Source organism: Myxocyprinus asiaticus, chromosome 38 (genome assembly GCF_019703515.2).
Source record: "Myxocyprinus asiaticus isolate MX2 ecotype Aquarium Trade chromosome 38, UBuf_Myxa_2, whole genome shotgun sequence".
Taxonomy (NCBI): domain Eukaryota; kingdom Metazoa; phylum Chordata; class Actinopteri; order Cypriniformes; family Catostomidae; genus Myxocyprinus; species Myxocyprinus asiaticus.
The window spans coordinates 30,547,736-30,558,640 of record NC_059381.1 but is presented as its reverse complement, the minus strand read 5'-3'; the positions used below and the strand labels follow the sequence as shown (position 1 = coordinate 30,558,640).

Sequence of the window (10,905 nt, the reverse complement as noted above, 5' to 3'; positions counted from 1 at the left end):
AATTACTGAAATTTGCCTCATTATTTTTATGCTTGAAGCTTTTCTCCTCTAAATGCGTTTATTATTCCAATATAAAAGTGACTATACTTTCCATATGGATATTTAAAGCTCTTCACTAGCAGTCATTTGTAAGTGATATTTTTGAATTTTTAAAACGTTTTATACCAAAACTTTCTAATGTTTACAAGCCTAATTCAAGGACTTTTGTCTTAATGTATGTTAAACAATGAGTTTTGTGGTTTAAAAAAAATAACCAAATATCCTTCAAAATTTGGTTTTATACAGTGCATCTGGAAAGTATCCACAGCGCTTCACTTTTTCCACATTTTGTTATGTTACAGCCTTATTCCAAAATGGATTAAATTCATTATTTTCCTCAAAATTCTACAAACAATACCCCATAATGACAACGTGAAAGAAGTTTGTTTGAAATCTTTGCAAGTTTAAAAAAAATAAAAAATGAAAATCACATGTACATAAGTATTCACAGCCTTTGCCATGACACTCAAAATTGAGCTCAGGTGCATCCTGTTTCCACTGATCATCCTTGAGATGTTTCTACAACTTGATTGGAGTCCACCTGTGGTAAATTCAGTTGACTGGACATGATTTGGAAAGGCACACACCTGTCTATATAAGGTCCCACAGTTAACGGTGCATATCAGAGCACAACTCAGCCATGAAGTCCAAGGAATTGTCTGTAGACCTCTGAGACAGGATTGTATCACGACACAGATCTGGGGAAGGGTACAGAAAAATTTCTGCAGCATTGAAGGTCCCAATGAGCACAGTGGCCTCCATCATCTGTAAATGGAAGAAGTTTGGAACCACCAGGACTCTTCCTAGAGCTGGCCGCCTGGCTAAACCGAGTGATCGGGGGAGAAGGGCCTTAGTCAGGGAGGTGACCAAGAACCCGATGGTCACTCTGACAAAGCTCCAGCATTTCTCTGTGGAGAGAGGAGAAACTTCCAGAAGAACAACCATCTCTGCAGCATTCCACCAATCAGGTCTGTATGGCAGAGTGGCCAGACGGAAGCCACTCCTCAGTAAAAGGCACATGACAGCCCGCCTGGAGTTTGCCAAAAGGCACATGAAGGACTCTCAGACCATGAGAAACAAAGATTGAACTCTTTGGCCTGAATGGCAAGCGTCATGTCTAAAGGAAACCAAGCACCGCTCATCACCTGGCCAATACCATCCCTACAGTGAAGCATGGTGGTGGCAGCATCATGCTGTGGGGATGTTTTTCAGTGGCAGGAACTGGGAGACTAGTCAGGATTGAGGGAAAGATGAATGCAGCAATGTACAGAGACATCCTTGATGAAAACCTGCTCCAGAGCGCTCTGGACCTCAGACTGGGGCGAAGGTTCATCTACCAACAGGACAACAACCCTAAGCATACAGCCAAGATAGCAAAGGAGTGGCTACGGGACAACTCTGTGAATGTCCTTGAGTGGCCCAGCCAGAGCCCAGACTTGAACCCGATTGAACATCTCTGGAGAGATCTGAAAATGGCTGTGCACTGATGCTCCCCATCCAACCTGATGGAGCTTGAGAGGTCCTGCAAAGAAGAATGGGAGAAACTGCCCAAAAATTGGTGTGCCAAGCTTGTAGCATCATACTCCAAATGACTTGAGGCTGTAATTGGTGCCAAAGGTGCTTCAACAAAGTATTGAGCAAAGGCTGTGAATACTTATGTACATGTGATTTTTTTTTTTTTAATACATTTGCAAAGATTTCAAACCAACTTTCACGTTGTCATTATGGGGTATTGTTTGTAGAATTTTGAGGAAAATAATGATTTTAATCCATTTTGGAATAAGGCTGTAACATAACAAAATGTGGAAAAAGTGAAGCGCTGTGAATACTTTCCAGATGCACTGTATCTGCTGCCTTTGGTAGCTCTCTAGATTATTCTTTTTTCTAATTTCCGACTTTTCCATCAACAGATATGCATTTAATTGCACAAAAAAGGTGTTTATTTTCCAAAAGACATGTTCTTCAAGTACATGAAAATGAAGTCATTTAAGTCATGTATTTATATTAAATAAAATATTATTGTCACTTTGGTGTTGCTACATTTTATTTTGAAATCAATATTAGCCTGCCAGGAGTTTGTGTCTGACTTTCATCAAATAGTAACTTTACAGTATTTTAAGTATTTTTCAATCTTTATCTGCAAGTAGGTCATCCCATTTTCACATTGCAGCCAAACTACATTATTATTTCCTTTTAGTCGGTTTTCTCAAATCATAAACATTTTACAGTAAGCAGTGGGTAGTACTGAATATGGTTTCTCTACATAGTACATTATACTGCTTGTAGTTCTCGCACACACGTGGTTTGCCACATACCTTTTTAACTTCTGTTGTTTTGACAGCCGTTCCCGCCTTTATTTTGAAGAATAGGGCGTGTCTTCCGCTTTTGTCCAATGGCGACAAGCTTATGATGAATATGTATGATACTTTGTCCAATCCACAGTTGTGGAGGCTGTTTTAAACGCGTGCCGGGACTGACCAATCAGGCAGGTCTCGTAGTGAGCTAGCGCGAGGCTGTGTGGTGCTCTATATAGAGGAAGCGCGAGGCCGTTAGTGACTGAGAAGAACAGACGGCAGGACAAACGCTATCTGAAGGTATCAATGAAACGCTTCGTTTTAATTTCTTCCTTTGGGACTAATATCCACATTAAAACGTTATCTTAATTACTGAAAGTCTTATTTGATGCGTAAAAGAATATTATATACAAACACGCGTTTTTTCTTTTATATATTCATTTTATAGTGAAATGTTAAAGATGCTTTGTGTTTAATTCGTTCTGTGCTATTTTGCTTTCTATTTCTAGCTCGTAAAGCGGCAATTTTAGACGGTTAAACCGAAGTTGAGTGACGAACGTGCTTTTAAAATGGCTGGCTATGTAAAAGTCTGCCTCAGACAAACCACAGGCTGTTAAATGGCCTGAAAAGCTGTCATTAAGTTTTGAATATATTTTGTCGCTATGTTTGCTGTATAACTGTTTTATATTGTAGCACGTTCAGCTAGTTATTCTGGACACCATTGAGCTGTTAAAGCACTGTTGACAGCCATGCCAGTCATGGCTGGTTTGACTCTGCCTTTGTTACAAACGGATTTGTGCCGGGTGCGAAGTTAACTAATCCTACTATGGGGCAGTATTTGCTTATGAATATTAATTACTTATCGCTGACGTTGCGTGTTACATGGCACAGTGCGTCCAGTTACGTTACTTAATTAATATTTATGAGTCCAGCCTTAACCATAGTAGTATTCGTTAATTCGCTAGCTCACTAACGGCCACCTACATACGGCTACGTTGCAACCAATCTGTTTCAGTTGAATTTTGCATGCAAGGTGAACGTCACAGTGCGTAATTAATATTCATGAGCTTAGCTTTCTCCATAGTAGGATTTGCGTGTCGTACAGAGCTGGTAAAACTTTGCAAAAACTGGCCACTGCATACACTATCTGTTTAACCAGTTAACAAATTCCATCTTAAATGAGTTGCTAGCTAATCGTTGATGATTCGTAAGTGGCTGCAGTGAAAATGGGGGCTTGCAAGTCATTCTTCCTTACGGGGATAGAAGCCATTTTAATGAATGGTGTCTGATTGAAGAGATGCGGCCACCAGACTCAACACCTTATTTGTCTTTAACTTAATCTCGCCTTCAAACGATGGCCTGTTTTAGAAAATAGAAATATTTTCACCGTGAAGCAATAAAAGTTAAGCCTCTTTAATTTGCACCTCACAAAATGGAAGCTGAACAAATCGTGTTTGACCCCGCATGTCATTAGTCTCTGGAGATGTGACGTCAAAGTGGTGACGTAAAATTAAAAAGATGACAAGCAAAACATAAAATTGTTTGTTCTGCCCTTTTTATATATGCATCTTTCATTACAAGGTGTTTTTCATTACTTTAGTAATATGTATTAATATACTTGGGTTTTGGTTGAATTTTTGGTTTACCAATATCTGTGTTCTAGGTGATCTTGAGTGGCATAGTAACAATGGCAAAAGGCGATCCAGGGAAGCCCAAAGGCAAGATGTCTGCCTATGCTTATTTTGTGAAGACGTGTCGTGAAGAACACAACAAGAAGAATCCTGGCGTCACTGTTAACTTCTCAGAATTTTCCAAAAAGTGCTCGGAGAGATGGAAAGTAAGTTGATGCGTTTTAAAAGGTGTCTATTTCCTGAAATTGAGGTAAAAGGGATGCATTTGAAGAAGCTTGAATGTAGCATCTCACGAGTTTGTCATTTGCTTCAGACTATGTCACCAAAAGAGAAGACTAAATTTGAAGACCTGGCCAAACAGGACAAGGCCCGTTATGACCAGGAAATGACACACTACAATCCAGGAAAGAAGGGTAGGAAGCAGAAGAAAGACCCCAATGCTCCAAGGAGGCCACCGTATGTATTCTCCTCTTCAGCCTTTTAGAGGAAGCAAATCAACTGCTTATGGTTCTTTTGAATGAAATGAAATCAGATGTTCAGCTATTAAAGATTGCCTTTGCCTTTTACAGGTCTGGATTTTTCCTGTTCTGTGGCGAACACAGGCCTGGTATCAAGGCCCAGAACCCCAGCCTTGGCATTGGTGATGTAGCCAAGAGGCTGGGTGAGATGTGGAACAATCTGTCCGATTCAGAAAAGCAACCCTTCCTGTCCAAGGCCAATAAACTCAAGGACAAATATCAGAAGGTGAAGAATGATCACCAAAAAATGACTGCAATGAAAGACCTTTGATTCTTTCTTCTAGGGATGTACCGATATTTGACTATTTAGAACCACATCTACCAATACTAATAGATTGGTGGTTCTATTAATTATCTAATATGTATTACAGTACACTGAGCAGCCACCACATTAAAACCACCTGCCTAATATTGTGTAGGTCCCCCTCGTGCTGCCAAAACAGCACCAACCCGCATCTCAGAATGACATTCTGAGATGATATTCTTCTCACCACAATTGTACAGAGCGGTTATCTGAGTTACCGTAGACTTTGTCAGTTCGAACCAGTCTGGCTATTCTCTGTTGACCTCTCATCAACAAGGTGTTTCCATCCACAGAACTGCCACTCACTGGATGTTTTTTGTTTGGCACCATTCTGAGTAAATTCTAGAGACTGTTTTTTGTGAAAATCCCAGGAGATCAGCAGTTACAGAAATACACAAACCAGCCCGTCTGGCACCAACAATCGTATCATGCTCCAAATCACTGAGATCACATTTTTCCCCATTCTGATGGTTGATGTGAACACTAACTGAAGCTCCTGATCTTTATCTGCGTGATTTTATGCACTGCTGCCACATGATTGGCTGATTAGATAATTGCATTGATGTTTATTGGTGCAAGACAGGCTGGTTTGTTCAAACAAACACAAAATAACTAAAAGAAAGAATAAAGAAACCACAGCATGCGTGTCAGACACACACAGTCTGGTTAGAAGAGATGGACCGCTGTTATTAAAATGAATTGGAGAAATTGGAATGCCTGCCTTGCAGGTAGAATAGCCAATCACCTTTTAGATACAGATATCGCCTGTCAATCAACTAGAAAGTACATGCGCATTAGCTGAACCACCCTGAATTATTTTTTTTTTTTTTTTCGTGATTGAGCTAAAGAAGCACAATTAATACTATTATTTATACTCCTGTCATTTTACTGCTGATTTGAAATATGTTCTCATCCTAATCTTGACCAACCATTTTAAAGATTTTGATCTTTCTCTATTCAAGTAGATATGAGATGCTCTTATGCTTGTTTATATAGCTGCCTATCTATGGCTCGCCGAGTGGACTGGCCTTAAAAGGGGCTTTGATTTTAGGTGATATAACCTAGATGGAACTTTTTTTTTCTGCGCAGAGACATGAGAAGACATGCCGCCAATGTGAGTCCAATTGCAACTGCATTGCTCACGCCTCGCTCACGAAATGTGTGAATCAGGTCTGAGTTGGAGGTTGACTAACTGAAAGAACTAGTCTCCCCATAGGTTGCTTATTCATTGCAAAGTGCCTTAAATCTCAAACTCTCATCCTCCACAATATTAATCTGCCGGCAGACTGTTGCTATCCGCTTTGTTACAGCAATCGTGAAGCCACGTTCACTATTCGCGTCAGAGTCAACACCAGTGTCAAATGCTGCTTTGAACTCCACGTGAAAAGCACTTGCAGACAAATGTCTTATTCTGCGTTTTGGTTCTAGTTAAAACTTGACGTGGTTCTGTGATAATTAAAATGCGTCTTACTGAGACTGAAAAATACTTGATTTATATCACAAGTCCCATCTGGGCTTGTTTTGTACATCAAATAGCGTTAAGAGCTCCTTTCTCCATTATTTTATCACTGACAGGGAAGATTTCTAGATATCTGTAATGGCCATTGGAAAAACCTATATCGGTTGACCTGGTTAAAATTTTAAACTGTAGTTCCACCATGTGGAATTGTAACAGTGCAAAGCTTTCAAACTGTAACTGCTGTCTTTGCCACCCAATTCTAAGTAATTCCACCCAAGAGATATTTTTCTTTATCTGCGTGTTTTACCACACGACCCAGTGTGGTAATACAATACACTGTGGTTTATCGGCCAACACATCGGTGTATCTCCACTTTCTTACGTGAAATACAAAAGGTTGTTAGGCAGAATGTTAACCTAAGTCACCATTCACTTTTATTTTTTTTTCTCCTCTATAATGTGAGTGGTGACTGTTGCTTTCACTCCTTTAAAGGTGTGACGGTGGCTGACTAATTAACTAGTCTGCCAACTACTGACTAGACTCCACAGATAATTGGGTCTCAACTCTTCTGAGTTTTTGCATGTTTTTATGGCACCATGTTTAACGTTTCAATCTTTGTTTTTCACCAGTCATATGGGTTTAGAACAACATGAGGGCGAACCCTTTAAAGATAGGGAGGGGCTTCCACCTCTGTTCATTTTGCCAACTGGGTGTAGTTGTATCAAAATGACTAAATATGGGCCGATATATCTTGTTTGATCACTAGTAGTGAAGAAGATATGCTTTCCAGAATTTGCCCTTGTCTCTGAAATTCTTGTGCTGATTTTTAGCAGTGAGCCCCCAACAAATCCTCAAGTTCTCATATTACCTTTCCTCTTTCTCAGGACATGGCGGACTACAAAGGAAAGGGCAAAGGAAGTGGAGGAGCATCATCTGCCAAATCCAAACCCAAGGATGATGACGATGATGACGATGATGAGGAGGAGGAAGAAGAAGAGGATGATGACGATGATGAGGACGACTAAAGAACTTTGTCTCCTAATTGGGCAGTAAGAGTTGTTTTTGTTCGCTGCCAATTAATTTCAGTTGAGTCTGGGTCTAACAGGTCTTGTTGTCAAGGCTGCTATACACTGATCACCAGTAGATTTGCCCAATGCATGCAAGCTCTGACTTTAGACAACCAAACTCTCTCGAAATGCTGGGTTTGCTGGTGGTCCTGTTAAAGCTTGCTATTAAACTGTATTGGCAAAATATTTCCACACCGTTCAACAATAAATATAAGTGGTAGCAGTACATACTCTTTTAAAACTATTTAAGGTGGCGTGTTTCTGTATGGCTGTTGAATTAAACGTTCTTTTTATTTTTCCTAATCTCCCAGCTTTAAAAATGCGCAGTTTGTGAATAGACTTCAGATTTCTTTTCCCTGTTTGGCCCCATAAGCTTCCCGCTTTGACGCGGATGTTTGTGGCTTTGATTTATATTATTTGTGTAATTTTGAATGATTGCATTGATCATTTTATGCGTGGAGACTCTGGTGACATTTCGGCTTTAACCAGAGTGATCAACTTTAGATGGGGAAAGCTCTTATTTGCACCTTCGATTTATTTTTATGTATAGGTGACACTGTGATTTGAAATAAACGTGGCATTTTTAGATCTCAAAATGATTCTAGTGACTTTCTTATCTGTGACCAGCACAAAGTTTTTTTTTTTTTTTTTTTTTTTGTTTGTGGATCATACTGGTATTTAATAACTTGATCTTTCTCATCTTATCAAAAAAGTATACTGATAGTTATCATGGTTAAATTTTATTTTATTGAGCTTTTATGGTGGTTGCACCATAAGACTTTCTGGTCTGTATGCAATGATGCCTGTGTATCACTAGATGTCAATATAGGGCTTTTATTGCAAAAGCTTTAAATGTGCACGTTTTCAGAGGCATCTGTGTACAGTACAGGTGGCAGTTATTCATCCATCGATCTAGCCCAAGGAAAGACATTTGGATGGACCAGTTGTCAACGTGGGACAATAATATGAATCGAATATTTAAGTTCCCTATGACTGTCAAGTTTGTCCTGGGCCTGAGACAAAAACCAAGGTGCTAGAAATTGAGTTTCAGTGAAGGAGACGGCAAATTTGGAAACCAGGGCCGGTTTCATGAAAGCGTTAAGGGGGTAAAAAGTTATTAGGATATAGAAGTTCGAGAATAGAAAAATATATTAACTAACTTTAAGCTAGAAATTAAGTAGAAAATGGTAGTTAAGATTTTTAGAATTTTGTGAATCCGGCCTCAGGTGTGCAATCAAGAAAGGTATCAATTCAAGCTACATATTAAAGATGTAAATATTTTTCAGACCTGTATTGATGTTACACAACTGGAGAGTTAAATATTCAACACGCATTAAAAAATGTTTGTTCAATACAAGTTAAACTTGATAGGCAGCATTTGTGGCAAATGTTTATCATAAAAATGTTGACTTGTTGCACGTTTATTTAAAAGGCCAAAGTAAATGGGCCAGTCCATAAACATTAAGCAGGAAGTTTGTTTGGGGGAAATGAGAGTACATTTTAAAAACTGCTGAATATGATAAAATAATAGCTTTGTCTGTAGTTGTCTACAATGTCTATTTGTAAACTGTAAAATGATTTATTCTGTATTGTGTCAAAGTTACTCTCGCTCCCGTGAGCAGTGTTGGTGTTCCAAACAATAGATCCACAAATGGCAGTGTATGTATGTCAAAAAAAATCTGATTAAATATTAACATTCAATTCTGCATTATTTTGGCCAACAATTCACTCCTGTTATCAGCTGTTATTTATTTATTTATTTTTTTTTTGCCAACACAAGTATATAAAAATGAAATAAGACAGTATAGCGGTGTTATTAATTAAAACTATCCACAAACTGTTTCTCATGCTATGCTGGGGTCAAGATAGAGAGTGTGTGTGTGTGTGTGTGTGTGTGTGTTGCTCAAATGGCACTTAAAATGCTGTTTGAAAGAGAAAAGTGGTTCTGGTAATAAATATTGTGCAATATGAAATTACTGCCTGTCGAAAGTGTTTGCATCTTTCTCAAACAGGCCATACTGGGTCAATTGTAACATTTCACTTGCTTGACTTTTAGTATATCTTCAAATATTAACACCTGTAGAAAAACCAATTATTTTTAACTTAAATTGAGGACCTTGGTTCCACACAATGAAAATGTGTTTCTTTGATATGAAATTAAAATGCCTCTTCACAATTTGTGTAGTGAAAACAATTGACTTTAAAGATGCTGTAAGCATACCATTTCCATGCCCCGCGCGCGGGTGGGTTGTGGTATGCAAAAAAATGTCATACTCCCTTATAGATATTAATGAAATAAGTGTCCTGAGATATCTCGCCGGTCTCTGTGACGGCTCTAGACTGTCCGTGGGTGCTTTTCACATGTCAGTCATTTTGCTCGTTCTCATAGTATTGTAGTTGAAGCGAATTATTGAGGCTTACTGCATTTTTAAGCCATGTGTTCATAACAATTGTCTGTTGAGGACTCTATTTTGCTGCTGCTGTTTTAAACAACTTGATTATTCTAGTCAGTTCTATAATTTTAAATTGCACTTGTTCATCTGGATTCCTGTTACTTAAGTCTACATGCCGGCTGGATATAAACATGATTATTTTGCCAACTGGTCAGTTTTTGATCAGTATCCAGAGGTAATTGACATACTACAATCAGACAAGTCGGTCCCTGCATACGTTTTGCTGAATAGTAGTTTTGTTTAGTCCCCTTAGATCTGCATACATTTAATTACAGTAACACTTCTCAGTCAGAGGGAGTGTTACTAATACCATCTGGTTAAATCGACCAACGTTATCATATCCAGATAGTACTTTTAATTAGTCCCCAGTTTCCTATGTACTCTTAACTGGATTAATATTACTGTAATCAAAGGTAACGACTAACACTTTTTAGACGTGCTGATGTTCTGAATAGTTATATTTAGTCCCTACAGTCTAGGTACACTGAATGTAAAATAGTTAGTCAGAAAGCTAAGGTCCCAGAAGACATGTCCGATGCTCTGTCAACGCTAAGCTGTTAGCGTGTACCAACACTGATAGCAGATTTGAGGCAACTAGGACTTAATGTAATCTACTAAAGGCAAGAATTTCACAATAAGACCAAGTTTAACAATTTATTAGTCAGGTAAATATGTATCATGCCAATCACATAATCAATTCAGAAATAAAAAATACAAAACATCCATTGCTCAAAGATGAATCTTAAAAGTAACTGATGCATACCTGACTTCAGCAAAGTATGTAGTGTTGGCACTACAGGGATTTCTGGCTACAGAAAATACCAATGACCAATGTGCTATATTGCCTTAAATACCCAGACCACAGTAAACATAAAAAAACCAAATGGTTTGACAAAAGGAATTTGGGACCGAATAGAATTTAGTGAGTAATTTACATACACCCACAGCAGAGACATCATTTCTCCAAATACCAAAATCTTTATGACTAAGACTATGGTACTGCTGTAGGAAATGAGACTGTAGTACTAGTCGCACTGAGACCTTTTAAATGATTCTAAACATGAACATTAAAATCCCTTGCATTCACAAAGAACATTGTATTTCTATGCACTCATTCTGAGTGATTTGGGTCTAAAGAGA

The 10,905-nt window shown here is 38.5% G+C and overlaps 1 protein-coding gene across 1 annotated transcript; it reads left to right on the top strand.

The window, feature by feature from the left end:
* Positions 1-2,507: 2,507 nt before the first annotated feature.
* hmgb3b (high mobility group box 3b) lies at positions 2,508-8,977 on the top strand. The gene is made up of 5 exons (XM_051677478.1): positions 2,508-2,633; positions 3,997-4,170; positions 4,278-4,420; positions 4,534-4,708; positions 7,130-8,977. The coding sequence occupies exons 2-5, from the start codon at positions 4,021-4,023 to the stop codon at positions 7,268-7,270; spliced, it is 609 nt and encodes a 202-aa protein (XP_051533438.1). The 5' UTR covers positions 2,508-2,633; positions 3,997-4,020; the 3' UTR covers positions 7,271-8,977.
* Positions 8,978-10,905: the final 1,928 nt, after the last annotated feature.

Excerpts from the sequence above, each read along its gene's own strand:
- hmgb3b (XM_051677478.1), top strand. The coding sequence starts at position 4,021 with ATGGCAAAAGGCGATCCAGGGAAGCCCAAAGGCAAGATGTCTGCCTAT. Across the intron at positions 4,171-4,277 it reads AGTGCTCGGAGAGATGGAAA|ACTATGTCACCAAAAGAGAA; the intron begins GTAAGTTGATGC and ends CATTTGCTTCAG. Across the intron at positions 4,709-7,129 it reads TCAAGGACAAATATCAGAAG|GACATGGCGGACTACAAAGG; the intron begins GTGAAGAATGAT and ends CCTCTTTCTCAG.